This window comes from Plecotus auritus (genome assembly GCF_963455305.1).
Source record: "Plecotus auritus genome assembly, chromosome: 1".
In the NCBI taxonomy this organism is placed as follows: domain Eukaryota; kingdom Metazoa; phylum Chordata; class Mammalia; order Chiroptera; family Vespertilionidae; genus Plecotus; species Plecotus auritus.
In genome coordinates this window covers 148774596-148800915 of record NC_137770.1, presented here as the reverse complement: position 1 = coordinate 148800915, position 26320 = coordinate 148774596, and the positions used below count along the sequence as shown (strand labels likewise).

The 26320-nt window shown below is 37.4% G+C and overlaps 1 protein-coding gene across 1 annotated transcript in view; it reads right to left on the bottom strand.

The window, feature by feature from the left end:
- CUBN (cubilin) overlaps window positions 1-26320 on the bottom strand; it is a gene marked incomplete at its 5' end in the record, with an annotated part of 316681 nt that overhangs the window by 94660 nt on the left and 195701 nt on the right. The window contains 7 exons of the mRNA XM_080671851.1: window positions 1990-2173; window positions 2337-2527; window positions 4561-4707; window positions 9582-9779; window positions 14275-14467; window positions 15818-16002; window positions 16918-17123. Of these exons, the coding sequence (XP_080527977.1) occupies window positions 1990-2173; window positions 2337-2527; window positions 4561-4707; window positions 9582-9779; window positions 14275-14467; window positions 15818-16002; window positions 16918-17123 (1304 nt within the window). The remainder of the gene's footprint in view (window positions 1-1989; window positions 2174-2336; window positions 2528-4560; window positions 4708-9581; window positions 9780-14274; window positions 14468-15817; window positions 16003-16917; window positions 17124-26320) is intronic.

Here is a 26320-nt window from a genome sequence, read left to right as displayed (position 1 = left end):
GTTAAGATCACAACTCTTTATGGTGGCAGCTATGGCCCTTAGCATTATGCTTCCTGCCTGCTTCACCATTATTTTTAACTCATTTTGACTCTGTTTTGAATTCTTTCAAATCCATGGATATGCTTTATTGCATGACCATTGAGAATTTATATGTTGTCACATCTTTTTCTCACCGATTGGCACATCTCTATTCATCTCCTTCTTCTGGAGCCTTCTCTAATCCTTCAGGCTGGGCTAGGTGTTTCTCTTACATGTTTGCATAGCTCCTGATGCATACCTCTATCTAGCACTCATCATGCCATGTTCTAATTGTACCTTTGCTTGTCTGTCTCTTCCACTGCACTATTGAACTCCTTGGTAATTTGCAAGGTGTAAAGCACTTGGTAAATGTTTGCTTAATTACTTATTAATTGGTGAAAATAAAGAGCATTGAGGACAGGAACATGGAAATCTCAATCAGTTGTCTCTGGGGAAAGATGGTTTAGAAATAGGAGAATTTGGTGTGGAAGGCTGAGAAATGGTAGTAGCGTAGAAATTAAGTGTGGTGGAAAGATAGATGAGGGAAGTAAAAGGCTGACTGAGTAATTAGGGGAAATGGTTGAATGAGAATGTTGGGAGAAATGAGAGTGATCAAAATGTTGGGGTTGCCCAGCAATAGAAATAAAAAGACAGCTAAGTCTAATATTAAGGTCAGAAAGATGGGGAGAAAGTAATAGCCATACCATTCTTACATGAATAGAGGGTACACAAAGGAATAATAAAAGAGTCACAGTGTTTGCAAATAGACCTTTAGTTTATCCAAATTCCCACTAAATGTTGATTAAGAAATATAATTCAAGACTGAGTCTAGCATGGGTATAGATGGAGAAGCAGAATTCTGTGGAGTGGGCTGAAGTCTCCTCTGTAGACACAGGCACCATTACTCTACCGAGTCTCAGGACTTGGTGAAATCCTGCCTAGTCATGACTCGGCAGCAAAGCTCATCATGGAGACAGGAGGGAGGAGAACTCCTGACCTATAGTGTGATGGTGCTAGTGTCACAGAGCTGTGTCTTTAAAGGATCCTTTCAAGTGCCAGAGGCATGTGTGCTGGGGCAGTGACGGAAGATATTCTCTGTCATCACAGAACCTACTTGAGCTATTAGATGATTTTCTGTATCAGTTGGTGGAGACTTATTTTTCTTTCCCAAAATGAAGAAATTATGCTGACATTAATTCTAATATTTTGGAGAATGTGTAATAAAGCCTATAACATCATAGATTAATATGTATTTGAAATATATTCAAGAATCTGAGACTGAGATCATAGAATTATTCTAAAATCCTATTACCTAATACTCTCTACTGATACTACTACCTTGTTTGAAGTTATGCTTTTTTACATATTTATTCAATTAAACATTTTGTAAAAATAAATGTCACAAAATTAAATTGCTACAGTAGAATTAAATTTAATTAAAATCAAGTATAATTAAGTAAAGATACTACTGTAATATATAATTAAATGGGTAATAGAATCAAAGGATTATGTATTCATTTAAAAAGAAATATAAAAATGATTACAAAACAATGTAATTATTCTTTACAATGTTTTTGTAAGTGAATGTAACTTATAATTAGGTATTTTATAATGGAGAAGTCTAAGAAATTTCAGGGATCGTTAAGATCAATTCAATTTATGCTCATGGAGAATTTTACTTTTTTATTCTCTTGTTATGTGGCCTTGGCGGGGGTGCGGGTGGGGCAGAAATCTAAGCCTTCTTTTACTTATCTGTAGAATGGGAACAATGATACCTTCCTTTAAAACTAGTCATGATGACATATTGAATGTATCAAGCATAAAGTAAGTGCTTGGTAATAGGTAGCTATACTCATTACTCTTATTTCAGAAAAGAAAGCTTTACATATTTTCTTCTCAAGTCTATTTAAACAAGGAAGACCAAACAATTGCAGTAAAAGTACAGACATTATTCTCAGTGAAAAGACTTACCTAAACTCTTTGCCTCATATTTGATCTTAAATCCTTGCTCTCCATTACTATTATCAGAAATAAACTGAACGAACATTTGATTATCTGAGGTGAACAGAGTGGATGAAGGGCGACTGCCACAAAAATGACCATTTCCTCCATGAGGTCCCATGGGTGGAGAAGAGATGTCAGGTCCATTTTTTAGCTGGAAATACAAATTAAAATTCTATACATTCCTTCATATTAATAAGGATGAAGTACAAAAGTTCTATTGACTTATGTTCATTCCAGGAGAGAAAAATCATCATTTTGTTTTCTGAGTGAAATCTGTAGAGAAATAATTAGAAAGAGTAGCAAATAAGACCTACCACCAGGTAATCCCCCTCGTTACAAGAAGAGTCCCTATTTGGAATCTGGAAGGGCTGTTCAAAGTGGACAGCGATGGTCAGGCCACTCTGAACCAGGACGTGCCAAGAGCAGTTGAGGTTGGGAGGGTAGGTCTCCGGATAGTTGGGTGATGTGATAATTCCTCTGTTTGCATGCAAATATCCACCACAACCTTCCCAAGAAGAAACAAAGAACATTAATTTTTAAATTGAAAAATTAAAGAAACCCTTTAAATAACATTAGGCTTTTCTATTTTTCTTGAGGATTTTCAAACTTAGGCAATAGAAATGTGGTTTGAAAATAACTGAGGCCAAAGTGTGGAAAATGACTAGCACAAGTATTTTGGGGTGCACACTATTGGGTACTTGTTTTGTTGTTGTTGCTAATATTAAGAAAGGGAAGTAAGCAATAGAGACTGATTATTTTCATGAAGTTTACTTTACAGATGAGTAAGACACACAATAAACACATGTAATATGTGAGATGGTGTTAAGTTCTACAAAGAAAAATGAACAAGGAGAGGGCTGGTGGTACTGTATTGCCTGTGGAAGTTAGAGAAGGCCATGTTGCTGGGGTAACATCTGAGCAGGACCTGAATGAAATGAGAGCCTGGGCCACAGGCTTTGTGAGAGAAAAGCATTCCAGTCCAGAAAACATTTGGTGGAAAGGCTTGGCGTGTTAGTGATAGATATGTCATTAAAGTCAGAATGGATGCAGCTGAATGAGAGATCCAAAAGGGAGCAGGGTAGGTCATGCAGGAAACTAAAAAAACTGATTTTTAAATCAGAAAAGGAATACATTGAAGGGTTTTGAGCATCCTTAGGGCATGCTCCGACTTAACTTTTAGAAGAATCATTATTTCTGTAATATTTAAGCTGTGAGAGAGGGTAGAGAAAAGCAGCAGCAGGGTGCCTAAAGGGGTGATTTCTTGAGTCTAAGGAGAGATGATAGATGCCTAGACTGGAGGTAGAAATGGTGGGAAGTGGTTAGAATCCAGACATATTGTGAGAGTAGAACCATTTTGATTTGCTGATGATTAGGATTTATAGAGTGAGAAAAGATGAATCAAGAGTGATGCTAAGCTTTTTGGTTTCAATAGCTAGAAAAAATATACCTAAAATAAAATTGAGAAGAGTGTAGCATGAAAAAGTTTGGGAGGGGTGGTGGAAAATGGTGGGGGTCAAGAGTTCATTTTTCCACATGGAAACTTTATTTATCATGAGCTGTCATGCATACGAGATACACAAGAGAGAGTGAGAGGCTGGGAGTTCAGGAAAGAGAATGGTCGGAGCAGGCAGTAATTTGCCAGTTGTCAGGCACTGAACAGCTCATCAGTGAGTGAGAGCTGAGAGTTCACACAACCAGCTAAATCTCAGAGGTGGGAATTTATCTTAGGTCTGTCTGATTCCAAAGCCCATTCTGTTAAACCACTATGCAGCCTGCCTCTCTTGAGAAAGACAATATATCTTCAATCGCTCTCTACTCTAGAAAAGACATAAATAGTGAGAGAATGTTAATTTTTAAGGTCAATATTGATAATCTACTTTAAAATTATGTTTTTTTCAGTTAAAAGCACGAGAGCCTTTTGATATTTCATATTCCATTAAATACTTCTTGAACTTTAATCTAGCTTGAATTGAAAGTTATTATTGGACTTCACATTTTGTCAAGATTTGAAAGTCTCAATCACACTACACTTGATAGCCTGCCATATACTGTGCACATTCTCTAACTCATCAAATTCCTCTTTCAAGACCAGCAAACTCTTCCTGTCACCCTCCAAATGAATTATTTCGACCAAGGGATTTATGAAGATACTTTCTGTATTGCTTTGACGGGTTATTTCCGGAACTGATGATAACTCTTACTTACTGCTCCTTTGATGTGTTACGACTTTGTGCTGTCTCCTAGTTCCAGCCACAGCTAGGCTAAAATTTTGTTTTAAAGATCTTACTCTTGTGCCTACTGTGGAGGGAAGATACCCCACCCAGACAGCCCATCCTTTTGTATAACTTGTCCAGTTTCTTGGATCAGGACTCAGTACCTGACATAAGGATAGCCATCCAGAGGCTGGGCAGAGACCGTGTGCTCTGACTTATAACAAACCTGTGTCATAGCGTGGAAAAATGAGCAGAGTAGATTAGGGAGAGAGCAAAAGATAGGTGAAATGAAGGAGATCAGACTAAGTGAATTAGGTCACATTACTCTTGTGAAAGGAGGCATTGAAACCCGCCCTTGTCACACTGAAGTCCGAGGTGAACCGGAGCCACATGTACTCTCCAGTGGACCGGATGGGTCCCGGGATCTCTCTGCCACAGAGAACCGCCAGCTGCTGTGCCATGTTATTGTCTCCTGGAATCAAGGAAAGGAAACACCAGCATAAAAATATGCCTTCAGAATCTCCTCCACCATCATTTGCAACCCAGCCAAAGAGGATCACAATTTTTCTCAGAACATCTGCATCCCTAACACAAAATGCAATTCTCAAATAGAAGGGCAGTCCAGGGACTACATTTTTCTGGCTCCAGTTCATAATGGTATCACCTGCCTTCTTCTTTACTCTTGTTGTTGTTGTCTTTTTGTTGTTGTTGTTTGATAAACACTTCTCTGAAAGTCCCCACTGTCTTTCTAAAAACTGACTGACAGCTTGCTGATGTTGAAACTCAAAATCAGAGTACATGGATTGGGAGTGACTGTGGACCAGTGCTGATGTGTGCATTAGACACCGATCTAAATGATTCCTATTGCTGAAGGTCAAGTATCTAAAACAGGAAAAAAGGGCCCTAACCGGTTTGGCTCAGTGGATAGAGCATCGGACTGGGACTGAAGGGTCCCAGGTTCGATTCCGGTCAAGGGCATGTACGTTGGTTGCGGGCACATCCCCAGTAGGGGGTGTCCAGGAGGCGGCTGATCAATGTTTCTCTCTCATCGATGTTTCTAACTCTCTATACCTCTCCCATCCTCTCTGTAAAAAATCAATAAAATATATTAAATAAATAAATAAATAAATAAATAAATAAATAAATAAATAAATAAATAAAAACAGGAAAAAAGTTGGTTCTTCAGCCTCAGATCCTATGCTAATGTTATAGGGTCATTTACTAAGATGTGTGCCTTCAGCTCTAGAGGTGTTTTTAGTTTTTCTTGTTTTACTCTTCATTTGTTAGTTGTTGTCTTGCTGTTAAAAGGACATGAGTGTCCATGTGTGGAGGATGAGAAAAAAATAGGTTCAGCAAGTGTGCTCCTCCAGAGACACGGAGGAGGCTGGGTCACCTCATGGCCCTTTTCCTTCGGCTTCTCTTAGATAAGTATTAGTCAAAACAACTTGCCAGTCCAAGCTGGAATGGAGCAGAGGAAATTATAACAGACTTGGAGTCCTTGACTGGGAAAACACATTATATTTTTTCCCAAAGCAGAGAATTAATAAATTTCAAGCTTATTAAAAAAAATAGGATATGAGACATGAGGAGATTTGCCCTTTCACATAACCAGCAAAATGAGTCCTTTTGGACACTGACCACTACCTAAAACTCATTATTAACTACTTCAGTAAACAAGTTATTTTCTGTAATTACAAATGTAATGGCATAGCTATAAACACAAGATGCTTGAAAAGGCATTCTTTGGAGGGTTTCTGACTTCTAGAACTTTTGTATTTTTTATAGTTTAAAATTTTATCTCTAACTATTTTTGCATTTATCTTCACTATGCTATTTTGCTACACATTTCACACAAAATTATTTTTGTTAGCTTATTCTGTAATCATGTGTATTGCCAAATTTTGAAGTTATTTTACATTAGTATTTATTTAATATGTGTATATTTTACCTCTCAGGGAGACTGGGGATTTTTTTTCTAAATTTCTCCAAGACTGCTGAAGCAATGCTTGTCACTAAATAACTACTTATTGATTAACTAAAGACTTAGTAGATAACCCAATAACCACAAGATGGTTTGTCCTCCCCCCGTCTCCCTAATGAACACTGCAGTATTTCTAGGCTTCCCACATACTCAGTCTATGGATTGCAGCAGGAATGAAGAGAGGGCCAAGTCAAAGAACAGTAAAGGAATAGGATTAGAAGGTCATTTGGGGATTCACTTTCTAGCCCAGCATCATCATTTTTGAGACGTGGAAGCTAAGGTCCCAAGAATATTAGTAGCTGACCTTTATTGAGCAATTACTATTACCACTTTGAGTGCTTCACATGTAATGCTTGATTATATCCCCACATTAACACTATCCGGGAGGTGTCACTATTATCCTCATTTTGTAGACAGGAAAAAGTCGTAGAGGAGATACATAATTTGTCAAAGGGCATTGAGCATAAAAGTCAACAAGAGTTTGAAACCTTAGCCAATTAACTCTAGATGCCCAAACTATGCTATTAAATGATTTATTTAAGATCATAAAGAAAGATCTAGGAATAAAGGGATTACTGATTTTTGGTACATTTTTTTCTTTTCCCTTTTTCTTTCTCCTTCCTCTCTTCCTTCCTTCTTTTCTTAATTTTTTTTTTTTAGGTCTAATGTACTGTCATGGAGCCCTTTCAGTTTATGGAAACCTTTGGTATGCAGAATTTGTTGGGGCATGGTCTGCAAAAGACTGATTCAATGTTGAAGCACGACAACACTGCAAAATGAGTAAGCAGGTGGGAGAGTGACTCAGCTCTCCCAGGAAAGCCCCAGGGGCCTCTGTGGGGGCCCAGGAATGCCCACAGCCACCAGAGGGCCCTGAGGCTATGATGACTGGCCAATGGGCTCTGAATATTTGCTTCAAAATGTTCTATGACCTTGCTACTCAGAAGTAAAAATATGGTTGGACAAAGAACAAATAATTGAAGTGGGACTTAAAATTTAATTCTAAAATATATTACCACTGTGCATATGAAAAAAAAACAACACCCAGCAATTAACACATAGTAGGTATTCAATAACTATTTTTTTTAAATATATTTTATTGATTTTTTTACAGAGAGGAGGGAAGAGGGATAGATAGTCAGAAACATCGATGAGAGAGAAACATCGATCAGCTGCCTCCTGCACACCCCCCACTGGGGATGTGCCCGCAACCAAGTTACATGCCCTTGACCGGAATCGAACCTGGGACCCCCCAGTCCGCAGGCCGACGCTCTATCCACTGAGCCAAACCGGTTTTGGCCAATAACTATTTCTTGAATGAATAAATAAACAGATACAGAAAGAATTAACTTATTGGGCATCTACTCACACTGTTGGTGAACAAAAAGGAATCTATATGGATACCTCACACAACCAATTAAACATATTGTTTTGGCATATACTCCAATTAACGGAGTTCTTTAAAGCAGCTCTATGTCTCATTAAGAACACCTTCATTCTATAAAGAGAATATGATGAAAACTCTTTTAGAAATATCTCAAAATAAATTGAAATCTAAATCAAACTATTCAAATTCTCCATATACCAAAGGCCAGGGTTTTTGCTAGAGGGTTTTGCAATCATTACTTTCCCTGATCCTCACAACAACCTCCTGAGTTAGATGTTAGTCTCTTTCACAGACGATAGAAGAATCTTGGAGCCATTTAGTAATGTGTGCAAGGTCACCCAGAAGAAAAGTTATTGGTGGAACAAAATCAATAAAAGTGATTTTTTAAAATAACCATAATTCACCCATTGACATAGTTACCTACTGAAGATATTTTTAAAATTTCCACTGGGTTCTGAATATTTGGAATATGTGTGTGAGGATGCACAAATGTTATTGCATGAAAAAATAACATCCATGGGAATGCCTTGATATGAGGAAAGATGGTAGTTCCTCTGGGCAATGTCCTGATAGTTGATTATTGATAGGAAAAGAGGAGAAAGTTATGATTTATTATGTCATCCTGTTTGTATGGTTAATTTGAGTCTTCACTTAGGATCCAACCTCCACTGTTTAAACCAAGAGCTTGCACACTAGCAACCTGTGAGCCAAAAGCAAGCACATGTTTGTTTGACCCGCCAAAATACTCTGAAGCATTTTTCATTAATTTAACATTTGGAAAATTCATAGAAAATTCTATATTTCTCACATCTCCTCAAAAATAAGACCCAAAACATTAAGCCTGCATTCCTAATAGCTGCCCCTTCAGTTCTGTTCTCCAGTTTAACACTTCACTGGTTATGCTACCTGTTGTCTAGGTAGGCATTTGGAGTTGCAACATCTACCATGTAGAGAAGTGGTTTGCAAACTTTAGAGGCCATCAGAATCACCTGGGGGCAGGGATGGGGGGCAGGCAAGTGAACACTTCAAATCAAGGGCAAAATGTGAGGAGGTGCTAAAGAGCTTAGAAATCAAGATAAATAATATTTTAGTGCAATATTTAAAAATTGACTTTAATGCATAATGAACAAAATAATAAAATTTTAAATAAAGGCAGGACCTGACTATGTCTGCCTGGTCCTTCCTGCCTTACTCTCCTGACCCTAATCTTGGCCCTGCCTGCAGAGCTTTTGAAATCACAGATCTGGGACCCATCCAGAGACTCCCTAGTTTAGTAGGTCTGGGATGGGGCTTAGAATTTGCATTTCTAACAGATTCCCAGGTGATGGTGATGTTGCTGGGCTAGGGACCACACTGTGGGAAACACTGGCTGGAGGTTATGGCCTCCTTAATCTTCTTGGTCCCATGCAAATGGTGAAGCATGGTTTGTACAGATGTATGTCAGCATCATTAATATCCCTCAACCAGTGCATAGCAATACCATGCCTGTGTATGGAGGAAAAGGTGAAAATTATTAGCCCTTAATTCTACCCATTCCACCCAGAGATTCAGTAGACAAAGAGAATTAAATATATTGTAATTACAAATACTTTTCACACTTGGATCTTAAAGTCATAGGTATAAAATATCAAGATTTATCCCCAAAGCCTTTCAACAAGACAGCAGTGCTCCCTGGAAACTCAGACTGTTAGTTCCTACTTAAACCAAAGGTAGTGTTTCTTCTTCAGAATGTAGTGCTGTCCCTGACATAGTATGTGGATGATTTTACTAGCAACAATTTCATAGTTTCCTTATGTTCTTCAGAAACAGTAGCTGATTCCAGTATTTGATGCCTTCATTGGCCATAATAATATCTGTGAAATTCCATACAAACAGATGAAGGTAGTAAACAAGTATTATTATAATGGAATGTAGTTTAATATGTGGTAAGGTAGAAACTTAGTAGCTTTTTGTTGTATTTTGTGTTTTAAAGGTTTCTCACCATCTCGTATCACAAGTTTATCATAGTTGCATGTTCCATGAGATTCGATGTCCAGGGAGAGGATGTTGAGTTCCACAGTGGAGTCAGGAGCCTGGATAAGCCACACACAGTCAGCACTGTTCCCGTAGTTTTGGGGCCAGCCTGGGGAGAAAAGGAAGACTGGCACCTCTCCGGTCCTCAGGAATCCACCGCAGGCACCTGCAGAGTGAAAGGCAACATCTCTGAAATGGCTCTGAGGACAGACACTAGTACTTTCACTGTAAGGTGTCTGTCCTGTGCTGAAATGAAAGGGCCAATTAAAACAATTATCCATAAATATTTATTAAACTCACTGATTCAGACAGCTGTGGCTAAAATATTTATTTTTTTGTCAATAAAACCACATTGTATTCTACTTTTTCACTGTAATTTTGCCATACAACCCTTTCATTAATTGTTTATTAAGCATGAAGCAAGTTGACATAGAAGACCCTATTATTCTTATTCTTATTCTTATTATTTAAATAGAACTCTGATTCCTATGTACTTTAATCTTTACCTTTTTAGTATAACTATTCATCATGCATTTTTATCTAGGCAATTTTGAAACAATTTTCAATTTAGTAAACTGAAATATGTTTTTAAAAAGTAAATGAGCTCATAACAAGAACAGGCTTCATTATTTTAATTCAGTTTTTTTTAAAATAATGGCTTTATTGAGCTTTTATTCACACATAAAATTTAGCCTTTTAAAATGTACAGTTCAGTGGTTTTTAGTACACTCACAAAGTTCTGCAACCATCACTGGTATTTAATTTTAGGACATTTTTACCACTCTGAAAAGAAACTCCATACCCATTACCATTCTCTATTCTCCACTCCACCAGCTCATGGAAATCACCAATCTATTTTCTATCTCCATGGGTTTGCCTATTCAGGACATTTCATATAAATATAACCATACAGCCCTAGCTGGTTTGACTCAGTGGATAGAGCATCAGCCTGCAGACCAAAGGCCCCCAGGTTCAATTCCCGTCAAGGGCACATACCTTGGTTGCAGGCTCCTCCCCAGCCTGAGCCCTGGTCAGGGCTCCTGCAGGAGGCAACCAATCGGTGTGTTTTTCTCACATTGATGTTTCTCTCTGTCTTTCCCTCTCTCTTCCGCTCTCTCTAAAAATCAATGGGAAAATATCCTCGGGTGAGGATTAACAAAAACAAACAAAAAATAAATATAACCATACAATATGTGGCCTTTTGCAACTGGCTTCATTTACTTAACATAACAATTAAACTTCACCAATATTCTAGCCTGTATCAGTACTGCCTTCATTTTAAGGCCAGATAGTAGTATTACACTGTAAGAATATACCACATTTAGCTTTCCCATTCATCACTTGTTGGACATTGGGGTTGTTTCCCTTTATACATGATTATGAATAATGTTTCTCTAAATATCCATCTATACATTTTCGGGTGGATGTACATTTTCAGTTCTCTTAAGTACATAACTAGGAATGAAATTGCTAGATTAATTGGTGATAACACTGTATTTCAATTTTTGAGGAACTGCTAAACTGTTTTCCAAAGTGGCTCTACCATTTCACATTCCCACCAGCAATGCACAGGGACCCAAACCTGACATGTTTATATCCTTCAGGTGACCTTAGTCCACATTAGCCACATTAGGCTTCTTTACCTTCTATTGAATTTTTTTTTTTTTTTTTTTTGCTGTTTATACCACCTGATTTGTTATTTAACTACTATATTGTTACTTAACTAAAATAATTAATGCTTTATCTTTTCCAAATACTGTTAAGCTTCTAGAAGGTAGATAATATATCTTGGTTTCATTTCTTAGTCAGTGTATCTATAATAAATCCTCAATAAATATATATTGAATATGTATTGTATGTATACATAAGAAATTCTGATGAGTCAATGTTCAATATATTAATACATTTTAAAATGTTAAGCTCTTTTTTCATTTTAATAAAAATCTCAGAGTGTGATCTCATTATGGGATAATCATTTATACTATTTAGATAACAAGTAAGTTATAAAATTCTCTCACCCTCTTACTTTCTCCTTCCTTGTTCTTGATTAAGAAAAATGAGATTTATTATATTGTATTTACTCATCCACTAACACTATATGATTATAAAATACATGTGTAAGAGGAAAACATTTTTTGTGAGTACTAAATTGTATTTGCTGATACAATGCTTTGCATGAGTTAGTGATTCCTTCTCTAACTTGATATTTGTGGATATAAAAAAGCTTAACTCAATTGTACTTACAAGAGCTATCCAGACTTAAATGAATAGCTCTAAATTACATTTAGCAATCTTGCCAATGGTTCTTTGCTCTAGAATAGATTAATATGTTAAGGAAGAGATTCATATTCAATGTTATAAAAGTACTTTATAAAGGAGGTGAAAATAATATCTCAGAAGAAAATACTAAGAGTCACTAAATAAAAATAACTATGAGTTATACCTTCAGTAATTTTTGTTAATACAAACTCTCAAGGAGTTAGAAACAAGTAGTTTCTAATTGTTTAAGGTCCCTTTATTCCTACAATAAGTTCACAGTTTGAATATTCTTCAATGAAATCCTGTGATAATGTGTCCCAATCAAATATTTCAAGAACTAAGACTATCCTCCAAGAAATATCTGTTGAATTTCTTCTATGTCAATCCTCACATCTATAAAAGCCATTCAAAGTTGTTTAAACAAATTTTTAAGGAAAAAGCACAGTCTCCCAAAACACTGTCCATTGAAGGAACTAAGGATGTCTTAAAAATCCTATCTAATAAAAGGGTAATATGCAAATTGACCATCACTCTGTCACAAAGATGGCGGCTCCCATAGCCACAAGATGGCAGTACCCAGTCCCCTCAGCCACACTGGAGTCCCCCAGTTTTGGGGTGGCGGCCGCTGAGAGCGGGCAGCATGAGCATCCTGGTGGAATGTTTGCCTCGTGGCTGTGGCGACAAGGCAAGCATTCCGCCCCGGCCGTGGAGGGACTCTGGGCAGGAGGCACGCATGCAGAGCAGCCAGGGTGGGATTCTTGCGTTGTCACTGCAGCAATGAGGCAAGCATTGTGCACCAGCCGCAGAGGGCCTCTGGGCAGCGGAGAGCCTCTGGGCAGTGGGCATGGAGTGCCCAGGCCTTGCAGAGTGCAGAGAACCATGGGGAGTGGGTGCCTAAGTTGTCAGGGCTCCCAGATTGGAGAGGGCTCCCCTGAGGGCTCCCAGATTGGAGAGGGTGCAGGTCGGGCTGAGGAACCCAGAATTTCATGCACCGGGCCTCTAGTAGTAAAATAAAAGCTTAAAATTTATGCCAGCCCAGCCGGTGTGGCTCAGTGGCTGAGTGTTGACGTGTGAACCGGCAGGCCATGGTTCAATTCCGGGTCAGGGCACATGCTTGGGTTGGCGGCTCATTTCCTAGTAGGCAGCATGCAGGAGGCAGCCAATCAATGATTTTCTCTCTTCATTTATGTTTCCCTCTCTCTCCCTCTCCCTTCCTTTCTGAAATAAATTAAAAAAAGGAAAAAAGAAATTCCATTCTTAGCCTTAGCCGGTTTGACTCAGTGGTAAAGAGTGTTGGCCCTAAGACTGAAGGTTTTTGGGTTTGATTCTAGTCAAGGGCTTGTACTTTGGTTGCAGGCTTGATACCTGGCCCTAGTCGGGACACATACAAGAGGCAACCAGTCGACGTGTCTCTCTCACATCGATGTTTTCTTCCCCTCCTTTCCATTCTCTCTTAAAAAAAAAAAAAAATAGGCCAATTTTACCTTAAAACATGAAGGTTTACAACCAGCAAAGGGTAAAGTGAAGCATTTCTGAAGGCAAATTTAAAATGAAATACAGAGGGAAAGCAGTTCTTTTTATTAGTGGATCCTTAACTAGTGTGTGTGTATATATGTGTATGTGCACGTGTGTGTGTGCATTGTATTTGAAAATCAAATTTTCAGAAATCTCTAAGGTGGTCTCTAGATATTGTAAGTAGAATATGTTATGGATATTAAACCATTAATTAATATGAAAAATATATGGGAAACTAGCATTTTTAGAAATAAACATACAATTTTTTAAATATATTTTTATTGATTTCAGAGAGGAAGGGAAAAAGAGAGAGAGATAGAAACATCAATGATGAGAATTACTGATCATCTGCTTCCTGCATGTCCCCTACTGGGGACCAAACCCTCAACCCTGGCATGTGCCCTGACCTGGAATTGAACCATGACCTGCTGGTTTTTAATTTGATGCTCAACCACTGAGCCACACCAGAAGGGCTTATTATTATTATTTTTAAATATTTTTATTGATTTTTAGAGAGAGGGGAAGGGAGAGGGAGAGAGAAATGGAAACATAACGTGAGAGCAGAATATTGATCAACTGCCTCTTGCACGCCCCCAACGGGGATCTAGCCTACAACCCAGGCATGTGCCCTGACTGGGAATTGAATCAGCAACCTTTTGGGCATAAGATGACACCTAACCAACTGAGCCACACCAGCCAGGGCAAACATACATTTTTTACATATCTATGAAATTAAAAGAACACCTGTCTATATGGAGGGAGGTTTGGGGACTGTATTTATTATTCTTACTCATTTGCATATTTGGCCCTATTATGTTGGAACCCTTTGAAATGCTGGTCTAGACATATCATCCCCTAAAAAGAATTTCATTTGTTACCAAACATACCTGTAGCAATGGTAGGTAAGGGTCCAACAGCAGTATTCATGGCAAACCACTCTAGAAGGAATCCTTTCCCTGAGACTGAAGAGTCAGAGGAAAACTGAAATGTCAAAGAACTTCCTGTGGAGCTAAAAGATTCAGTCTGAGCACCACAGTATGTTCCAATGGGGCGAGAATGGATGCCAGCGCCATCATAAATCTGCAGGTAAAACACAGATAATAGGACAATGAATTAAGGCAATTACCTCTATTTTTCTTCACTAAAAAAATTAAAAGAAAGTATTGTTATTATAATTTATCATAATGGAAACAATAAGTGAGTAAACATATCTGTTTTAAAATTAATAAATGCCATTAAATATGTAGCATACTTGCAATATTTTAAAGTTTTAAAATTATTTATATCTTTACTGCTGAATTATATTAATAAATATATTCTATGTGATATAGCTCATTGTATGACACAGTAAAATTTGGTGGTGGAAAGTAGAAACCAAGAGAGGTATGCAAAACTAGCAGTTATTGAATGTGCTTTGGGGCCTTAAAGGAAATTAGGAAGAAAGGAAATAAAAAAAAAAACAAGAAGAAAGGTTTAATGAGAGAAAGTAAAGAGGTATCCTAAAGGAATTCCTATCGCCACAGAAGCAAAGATGCAGAATTAATAACAACAAAAGAATTGTAGCTTGCAACTGCTCAGCACACCTTCAAAGCACTCAATAAATCTTTTTCATTTGGTTTAAAAATATTGAGTACCTATTTAGAGACACATTTTATGCTAGTTGCCAAACACGCAGCATGGAGCATGCTTTCTCTTTATTGCACATGTGATGGATGCTGTCCAGCCACATTTCCTATCTTTCCCTCCACCTTCTCCTAAATAATTTGGAACAAATTCATTATAATTATTATCATAAATTTCTCTACTGAAATGTAAGCTACTATATGTAATAGTTATATTCTCATGTACTGAGCATTTATCAGGTACTGAATTCTATCTTTTAGCCATTGTGAACCCAAGAATCATGGCCTTCAAGAAACTCATATATTTCACATATATCAAAACATCAAGTTGTACATCTTCAATATGTACAATATTTGTTTCTAAAATATACTTCAATACAGCTGGGGATAAAATCTGATGGTGTTTCTGAAATTGATACAATAATCAGTGTCCAGATGGCAATGATCATCACAATTTTAATATATATATATATATATATATATATATATATATATTTTTAAAAGATTCTTTAAATTTTAATACTCTAACATAAGAATAAACAGGAAATGGGACATAAGATAGAATAATTAAGAAATACATATATACTTAGACAAAGCTCAAGAGGTATTTTTACAATAATGATAAAAATACAAATAAATATAATACCAGAATTACCTTTGGTACAGGAAATATAGAGGGGGTAATCATGATTTAAGGGAGATAGACCATTCCATACAATTTGCAAATGCTGAATAAACACTAACTTGGATTTGTTTTTGCCAATAGCAATTCACCTGTTATAAGCATCAGTTGCACTTGGAAACTCACCCTTAATTTATCATAATAGCAGTTGTGTGTTGATTCAATGTCCATCTCCAAGATTCTACCATGAACAACTTGAGAGGCATTCACATTTACTATCCATTGGTAATCAGAGTTGTGGGGGTAATTTCCAGGCCATAAGGGAGAGGCAACTTTCCCATGAGTTCCCACAATATTATCATTGCCAAATACTAGGAGGAAAAACGAAGTAATAAGTCAGACCTACTTAGAACAGCTCTTTAGTCAAATGAAAGAAAAAGGCAAGGGGTGTTGAAAAGGATGCACTTTTAATCTGCTGCGATTTCTTTTCTGACTACTGAAAGAAATACTGCTTCCCTTTTGGTTTCTGTGCTATCTATTAAATGCTAGAGAAGGGTAATTTTGTGAATGGAATTCCATCTCCTTAGAAGGTTGCTGGTGTGAAAACAAAGGATAACTTCTGATTTGAAAGGGATTCCCAAACCTAAGGGGACTTGTGGGCATGGGAAAGGGGTTACCAGCCCCATTTTCTAATTTTGGTTTATCTACTTTACTTTGTCTTATAAGAGACTAAAACATGTTTATAAAAATTATATAAGATAAGAGGATCTGACATTTGGGAAACATACACACACACACACATTAGCTAATTATGGAAAAGTTGAGTTAGAAATAAAAATATTTAACATTTATGCTATTAGAAGAATACCCTGTTGTTATAATTGAGCAGCTTAGTCAATTCCAAAGTATTATTAAATGTTTTTTAATTTGAAGAATATAAATTTTATGGGATCAAACACATTTGATTATAAATATACTAACCCTGAACTATAATACCTTCAAAGAATACCATACTATCAAGAAAAATTCAATTTAACAATTAGGTAGAACTAAGCTTAAGAAAAATATTAGAACCCTTGAGCATTCTCACTGGCTCTTAATGAGCCATTCATATGTAACTTAGTTTTTCTAATATATTACATAATGAAGTAATCCCACAGGACAATAAATATAGGAGAATTGTGTAGAGTTCAGGACTGTTCCCAGGGCATTCCTAAAAGTAGTGTTAGCCTTTCCAGTTTGTAGGATTCATTCTGGATGCCATCACTAAAACAGAACCAACTTACTGTTAGCAAACGTGGCCTGGAAGCCTGGGCCAATGCCTGAGCCATCGGATACAAATCTGATCCACAGGCTATGTGCAACAATGGTTGAGTAATTGAGGGGGAGGGTGTTTCCACAGTATCGTCCCAACAGGTGACCGGTGGCGTTTTCTTCCCGGATCTCTACAAAATCTCTGCTACAGTCCTGAGAATCCTCCAATTGGAAAGTTCTGATTTGAAAAGAAAAAAAGAATAGGGGGATTAATTTAACAAAATAAATTTTGGGATTATCCTGAACCCATGCTGGGTTAACCTGGTCACTTTTTAAAATGTTAATCACAATATCTTTAATCACAATATCTTTTTCTAACAAAAAATTTCTTCACTAAAATTTGTTGAAATGTCTAGTCAAGAGATACAAAGGTAATTAATACACTGCCTTCTAGAAGAGGTTTTTTCTCTAGGGGTAAAATTGGTCAAGAATACAGAAAAAAAATATAAGGCAGGATATCCTAAGTGCCATCAGAGCTACAACATGGAGTAAGAACTTTGAGGTGAAGGTATCACATTTGTTTGTTAGGCTCAGTAACAGCTTGATGGAGAGATTTTTGGAGATGGAAATGTAAATATTAGCTGAATTTATGTGCAGAAATAGTGGACAGAGATTGTATGCCAGCAATAGCACATGCAAAAAAGGTGAGGTATATTTAGAAATCTGTGAGAGGTCTAGTTTGCTTAGAACTTTCAGTACTTTTAAGAAAAGTTACGAGACATAGCTAGAGCAGTATGAGGGGCTAATTTTGACAGAGCTTAAATGTCGATCAAAGGCACATGCACTTAATTTTTAGAAAGGTAGAAAGAAATATAGCATTCGTAATAACATAGACTAGTTCAAGCATGTCCTATTCAATTTGTATTATATTCTAATTATGATGATATGAGGAAATAGAGGGTAGGAAATAATGTCTACTTTATATGATGGTCATTAGCAACATATATAGAGTCTGAAATAGGTACTAAATGAATGCTTTCAAAACTTTAATGCTTTAAAAACCTGGATATAATCAAGATAGTATGGAATTGGTGTAAGGTAGACAAATGACATAGAAGAGAAAGTCCAAAGAAAAATCCACAAATATAGGGCCAATATAACTCAATCCACAGTGTCAAGATAAGTCAATGGGTGGGGGCAGGGGGGTTGTTTTAACAAGTGGTACTGCAATATCTGGATATTCTTATGGAGGAGAAGAAAAAGAACATCAACCCCTGCCTTGCCCCATACACAAATTAATTTAATATTTCCCATATATATAAACCTAAAACCATAAAACTCCTAGAATAAAATATAGACTATCTTTATAACTTCAGGATAGGCACATATTTCTTAGAATGAAAAGGCACTAAATATAAAATTAAAAATTTAGTAAATTTGACTTCATAAAAATAAAAATGTATCCTTATAGAATGCATGAATTAAAAAATAAATAGGCAAGTCACAGAGTTTGGGGAAGAAGAAAGGAGAGATCATTGCAAAACATATATCTAACAAAAGACGCAGATCTGGAATATAAAAGGAATTCCTACAAAAAAAACAAACACGAAAACAAAACAAAACTAATAGTCAAATTAGAAATGAACAAAAGATTTGAACATACACTTCATAAAAGATGATGAGTGAATGGTCAATGAAACTGTGAAAAGTACATTACATCATTAGTCATCAGAGCAACATAAATTAAATATAACAATAAGATACCATTTCACACTCATCAAATGGCTAAAATTATAAAGATTGACAAGATCAAAGGTTTCTAAGCATGCAGAGCAACTGGAAGTCTCATAAATTTCTTGTAGGAAAGTATATTAATATAAGCACTTTGAATAATTATTTGGCAGTTTCTTATAAAATTAATTCCCAGAAAGTTTACTCCTAGGTTTTTTTTTGTTTTTTTTTTTTTAAATATATTTTATTGATATTTCGCAGAGAGGAAGGGAGAGGGATAGAAAGCTAGAAACATCGATCAGCTGCCTCCTGCACACCCCCCACTGGGGATGTGCCCGCAACCAAGGTACATGCCCTTGACCGGAATCGAACCTGGGACCTTTCGGTCCGCAGGCCGACGCTCTATCCACTGAGCCAAACCGGTTTCGGCACTCCTAGGTTTTTATCCAAAAGAAATAAAAACAGATGACCATGCTAATATCATGAGTATAATAGAACTCTTGCAGCTCAAAAGTAACAAGACAGCCTGGCCGGTGTGGCTCAGTGGTTGAGTGTCAACCCATGATTCAGGAGGCCCTGATTCAATTCCTGGTCAGGGCACATGCCTGGGTTGTGGGCTCGATCCCCAGTAGGAGGCATGTGGGAGGCAACCAATCAATGATTCTCATCCTTGATATTTCTACCCCTCTGTCTTTCTCCTGTCCTCTCTCTGATATCAATAAGAACATATTTTTTAAAAATATTTTACAAAGTAAAAAGACAACTCTATTTTAAAATGGCAAGGGATTAAACATTTCTCCAAACAAGATATGTGACTGACCAATAGAACATGAAAAAAATACTCATCATCCTTAGTTATTATAAAAATGGAAATCAAAACCACAGTGAGATAGTACTTTATATCCATTAGGATGGCTTTTATTGAAAAAATGGATATTAACAAGTATTGATGAAGATGTGCAGAAATTGGAACTCTTCTGCATTGCTGGTGAAAATATAAAATGGTGTTGCCACTGTGGAAGTCAATTAGGTGGTTCCTCAAAAACTTAAACATAGAATTATCATAAGGTCCAGTAATTCAATTTCTAGGCATATACCCAAAGGATATATAATTAAATATACCCAAAGGATATATTTTAAAATATATAAAGCTATGTGTCCGGTCATCCAGTCATCTGTTCAACCAATCAAAGCGTAATATGCTAACAATATGCTAAGGCCACTCAACCGCTCACTATGACATGCACTGAATCACCAGGGGGCAGACAGCTGACCAGTCGACCAGTCAATATAACGTGCACTGACCACCAGGGGGCAGATGCTCCAACTGGTAGGTTAGCTTGCTGCTGGGGTCCGGCCGATTGGGACTGAGTGAGATGGGCCAGACATGCCCTGGAGTCCTTCCACAGTCCCTCCCCGGCTGGCCAACCTCCCGCATCCATCCCCGGCCCCAGTTGTGCACCGGTGGGGGTCCCTCAGCCTGGCCTGCACCCTCTCACAATCCAGGACCGCTCGGGGGATGTCAGAGACGTGGTTTCGGCCCCATCCCGCAGGCCAGGCCAAGAGACCCCACTGGTGCATGAATTCGTGCACTGGGCCTCTAGTATATATATATAACATATAAGCAAGTAAAACTCTATATACCTGTATACAATATAGATAAACAAAACTATATAGGCAATTATATGTGTATAACTTTTATGATAAAAAAACAAAACAATATATAAACGCATATACAACTATATATGTAATACCACATTTTATATATACACAAATACTCTAGAACCGTGGTCGGCAAACTGCAGCTTGTGAGCCACATGCGGCTCTTTGGCCCCTTGAGTGTGGCTCTTCCACAAAATACCACGGCCTGGGCGAGTCTATTTTGAAGAAGTGGCATTAGAAGGAGTTGAAGTTTAAAAAATTTGGCTCTCAAAAGAAATTTCAATCGTTGTACTGTTGATATTTGGCTCTGTTGACTAATGAGTTTGCCGACCACTGCTCTAGAATATTATTCAGCCTTAAAAAAGAGTGAAATTCTGATATATGCTACAACATAGATATATGAGCCTTGAAAACATTATGTAAGTGAAATAAGCCAGACACAAAAGAACACATATTGTTTGATTCTACTTATATGAGGGGCTTGGGGCAGAGGAAATGGGGAGTTATTATTTAATGGGTACAGAGTTTCTGTTTAGTATGATGAAAAAGTAGAGCAAGTATCTCTTGGCTCTGAAGAAAAATATCACCCTCTTCAGCAGGAAGCAGCTACAGAAGAGACCCTGCCCCCCTTTTCTTGGAAAGATTTCAGAGCCAAGATCCTTGAGGGGGAATATTGTAGGCAAAGCATGTTAAACTCGCAGCCCACGGGCCACATGTGGCTGACAACAAATAATTTTGCAGCCCAGCCAATATAACGGTATGTAAGGAACATTTTAATAAAAATTTCATAACTGAATTTTACAATATCCTGTTATACATAATTATTAATAACAAACTACAACATTTGCTAATGAATGATTACTATAATCATGTTGCATTCATTTCCCTTACGCACCTTATACACAGGTGCACCATTTCTCTCCACTAATACTAGCAGTGAACATTTTAGCAGCCGATTGCCACGTCATTAGTCTTGGACTGACTTGTTTGGTGTGCGCAACAGGAAATATTTTGCTTTTGAAGAACAAGAAAAATAGGTTTATTTGTGTGACACTTATTAATTTGTGCAGTTTCTCAGTGTCTGATAAGTTAACATTCAAGAAAAAATATTAATTTTTATTAAAATGTTCTATTATTTTATGTTAATGATTACTCATTTATTTCAGCCCTTTGTATTCAGCATGTCTCTATCAAAATATACCTACATTTCTATGAAAATTGAAGCTTTTGTTTTTTTGTGGCCCACATAAACTCAAACCTTGTTTATTTGGCCCATGTTAGCCTTTGAGTTTGACATGCTTGTTGTAGGCAGTTAGACAGACATGAGAAGAACAAGGACCAGGTGCCTGGCCATGGACAATCAATTATAGGGTGGGGCCTTGCCTCCAGGGTGATTTTTCCTCTCCTAGCATATCTCTGGTCATGAAGTTTGGACCCCCAGACCTTTTCTCCCTAGAGATAACATCTAGGCCTCAGTTGTGTTTCAGCTCCAGGCCTAGATAAGCAGCAAAACCAGTCACCTGCCCTCAGGATCAGCTGCATTGAATAATGAGCTCCTGTCCTGGTGCCAGCCAATCAATCAGTGGAGACCACAACCCTGAAAGGACACACTGGAAAGCTACTGAGTATTCTATTGAGATCTTCTCCTGGGACCTCCTCTAAAATCTCCACCCTTAAAACCTTAGAATGGAGGACCCAGTGCCCTTCCTTCCTGGGAGCAAGCCCTTGTCTTTCCCTTTCCCTTTTCTCTCTCCCCTTCCCCTTCCCCTCTCTCCCACCCCAGGCACTTTACCATTAGCTTCCTCACTCCCAAGCTCCAAGGGCCCTTCCTTTACCTCCATAACTTATTTCCTAAGCCCAAGGAATGACTTTATCTACCTCTCTAATTTACCCAATAAATGTTCTCTTACAAAAAAAGAAAAAGTACTAGAAATGGATAGTAGATGGCTACAGAAAATTGTGAACACATGTAATGCCACTGAAATATGCACATAGAAATGGGTAAAATGCTGATCTTTATGTTATGTATATTTTACAACATTAAAAAATATTGAATTCTGAGTGGTAACAAGATAATCAGAGTTCTGCTTGAGAATATTATCTTGCAGCAACATAATAATAATGACTGTGAGCAGCAGAAAAGTATATTTTTTATTTTTGCTTTATTGAATCTAATAGAATGGTATAACACTCAAGTGAAGCTATCTATAGGAGCCAATATGCAGGTTTGGACTTTAGAAGAGACTTTGGGGCTGTACTTGGAAATTACCTATATGTATACGGTAATACTTGAAAGTATGGCCAGATTGGGGGTTTAGAAATGAAAGGTTGGGAATAAAGGTAGAGAGAGATAAGGGATGAGAGCAGCAGCTTAGAAAATACCCATATTTTGAGTACAGTGAAAGGAGGAGAAAACAATAGACACAGGAGTGGTCTGAGAAGTAGGATAAAAACAAATCCAACATCTATCACAGAAGCCAAGAGAAAATCCAATGAAGAGTTATGAAGAATGTCAAATGATGCAAAGATCCAGGACTTAGGAATAGGCCATAGATTTGGTTCCTCAAAATAAATTAGTAAATTTTAAAGAAGCAGTTTCAGAGAGTCAACTATAGAATTATTTTTCAAACATAATAAGGAGTAAATTGGTGATTTCCACAAGATGGTAAATTACAATAAAAGCAGCAACAGAATAATAAGATTTCTATAACATCTAACAATAGAATTCACACATTCTCTATAGTTATACTTTTCATATGCCCATTAACATGTATAAAAGTGTACCAATATAATTGACCATAAATCAAGTCTCAGAAAATATTAAAGCTATTAAAACCATGTTCTCTGACCACTACAGAATAAAATTAGAACACATTAACAAAGATATAACAATAATATCCAATAATTTGATAACATAAAATATCTTTCTGTATAAACCATGTGTTAAGCAAGAAACCATAATGAAAATTATAATATATTTAGAACTGAATGAGAGTGAAAAAATTAGGTATTAAAATTTATGGGGTGTAGTCAAAGCAATATTTAGAGAAAATTGTTGCCTTAAGTGCTTATAGTAAAAAAGAACAAATACCAAGCAAAATGAACTAGGTGTCTAATCCCAGAAGTTATTAAAAGCAAGGAAGAAACATACACACACACACACACACACACACACACACACACACACACACACGCACGCACACGAAGTAGAAGAAATAAGACAACATCTGGCATTAATGAAATAGAAATGTAGAAAATATTGGAAAAGACAAAAAATAAAAAGCTATTTTGACAAGGCTCATACAGTATGAACTTTTAGTAAGACTGATGAAGAATAAAGGAAAGCTTAGCCCTAGCCGATTTGGCTCAGTGGATAGAGTGTCAGCCTGTGGATTGAAGGGTCCCAGGTTCAATTCCAGTCAGCGTACATGCCCAGGTTACAGGCTTGATCCCCAGTAGTGGATGTGCATAAGGCAGCCAATCAATGATTTTCTCTCATCATTGATGTTCCTATCTATCTCTCCCTTCCTCTGAAATCAATAAAAATATATTTTAAAAAAGAATAAAAGAAAGCTTAAATGAGAAATATTACTAATAACAAAAGTACATAATTGCAGACACTAAAAATTGTTAAGGTTATAATGCAATCTGTTAACAACCTTATGCCAAACATTTTAATTATTAGATTTTTAAAAATACAATGTAATTAGTTGAAGGAAAAAAAGAAAAACTTAAAAAGATGAGTTAATCAATAAAAATCAATATTAAAAACTAGTGGTCCAGTGCATGAATTCGTGCACCTTGAAAGGAACTGTGGGCCACGAGGCTGCGCTAGGTACAGGGGTGGGTCTCAGCCCAGCCCCTCACGCCCTGGCCCCCTGACCCCTGTCTGCCAGCAGCCCTGATCCCACCACCGCTGCTCCCACGCACTGACGGCGCTGGCTCCACTCGCACCTGCTGACAGTGCAGAGCAATTGGAGCTGGCTCCAGCAGCAGTGATAGTGGGGCCAGCGCCATCAGTGGGTGTGAGCAGTGGCTGCTGCCCCGATTGTTCCTCAGGAGCAGTGGGAAGTGGAGAAGCCCTCAAGGGCAATCAGGGCCAGCACCTGCCTCTTGCACTCACTGATGGCACTGAGTGGTCAGGACTGACGTTGGGCATGGGCAGCAGGTGCGAGCTGTGGCTCCAGCACCAGCTGTCGGTGCAAGTGGGGCCAGAACTGGCAGTGGGTGTGAGCAGGGCTGGCGCCGGCAGCAGGTGTGAGCGCTGGGTGGGACGACGGCATGCGGGAGCAAAGAATTTTCAGTAACTACCAGAAGCTCGCCCTGATGACAGCAACTGGCCCCCCACCTTGGTCTGGTGCTCCCGCTCACCTGCTCCACCATCTCACCATGGCCAATGCCCGCCATGTTCTGCACATGCCCCCTGGTGGTCAGCACACGTCATAGCAACCGGTTGTTCCACCATTCGGTCTATTTGCATATTAGTTTTATTATATAGGATTGCCCACAGACAAAACAAAACAAATATCTGAATCCAGATTATTTTATAGGAAACTCTACCAAAGCTTCAATAATACCTCAACCTCAATCTTATGCAAACTGTAATAAAAAAAAATTGAAAAGGGGACAGTCTCTAACTTTTTAAATGAGGTTAGTATAACCTTGATAGCAAAACCAATCAAGGGATCAAAAAAAGAAAAAGTTCAGGTCAATCTCACTCAACAATATAAATTTAAAAATCTTACATAAATATTAGCGAAATGAACCCTTCAATTTGTAAAACATGTCAATCTTAACCAAGTTGAATTCACAATGGTTTAAAGTTAGAAACTCTAGAAGAACAATTCACCACACACACACACACACACACACACACACACAAAGATTAAAAGAGAAAAATAGATGCAAAAATATATTAAGCAGAGTCAGTGTAAACAGCAAAAAGACATGTGATAAAACTAAACATCTATTCATCATAAAAACTCTTAAAAAATTAGAAATTTTCTTAATTGGATGAGAAATGCCTACCAAAACCTACAGCAAATATACTTAGAGGTAAAAATTTTAAGACATTTCCTTTAAATCAGAAACAACATAAGGAAGCCTCTTCTCATTATTTTGTTCCACATTCTACTGAAGGATTTTCCAGGGCAATAAGACAAGGAAAAGGGGGTAAAGGTTGTAAGAACTGGGAAAAAAAAAAAGCTATAAATAGATATTCAAGAGAGCTCATTCATTCCTAAATATGTATTGAGTACTTAGTGTGTCAGATCATTTTCCAGGCACTTAAGATACAGCAGTACACAAGACAGACAAAAATTTTTGTCATTATAAAGAATAGAATGATTGCCCTAGCTGGTTTGGCTCAGTGAATAGAGCCTTGGCCTGTGGACTGAAGGGTCCCAGGTTGGATTCCGGTCTAGAGCACATGCCCAGGTGATGGGCTCAATCCCCAACAGAGGCAGCTGATCAATGATCCTCTCTCATCACTGATGTTTCTGTCTCTCTCTTCCTCTCCCTTATTCTCTGAAATCAATAAAAAATATTTTAAAAAAAGAATAGAATGATTGCTGGATAACATAGTATATAAAAATTAACTGGGTTTCTTTATATTAGCAAACAAAAATTTAGAAACTGTAACATAGGCAATATTCACTCAACAAATATTTGACTCTCCTATATTGCTAGACACTGTCATGGGGATTAAGAATAGAACAATGAAGAAAATAGACAATGTTCCTCCCTTATGGGAGATTATACTCTAAAGGGAGAGATAGATAATAAGCAAATAAATAGATATTTAGTGAGACAGTGATAACTTCTAGGTGAAAAAAATAAAGTAATTAAGGAGGGGTTGTTGGGTGTTATTTTCAATAGCAACAAAAATATAAGGTGTCTAGGAATAAGCATAACAAAATACCAGTAAGACTTTTGTGGAAAAAATATGAATTTTTAGTGGACATAACGGAAGATTGATATAAATGTAGACATATTTCAAGTCTAAGAATATGAAGAGTCAATCACCTCATACCCGCCAGAATG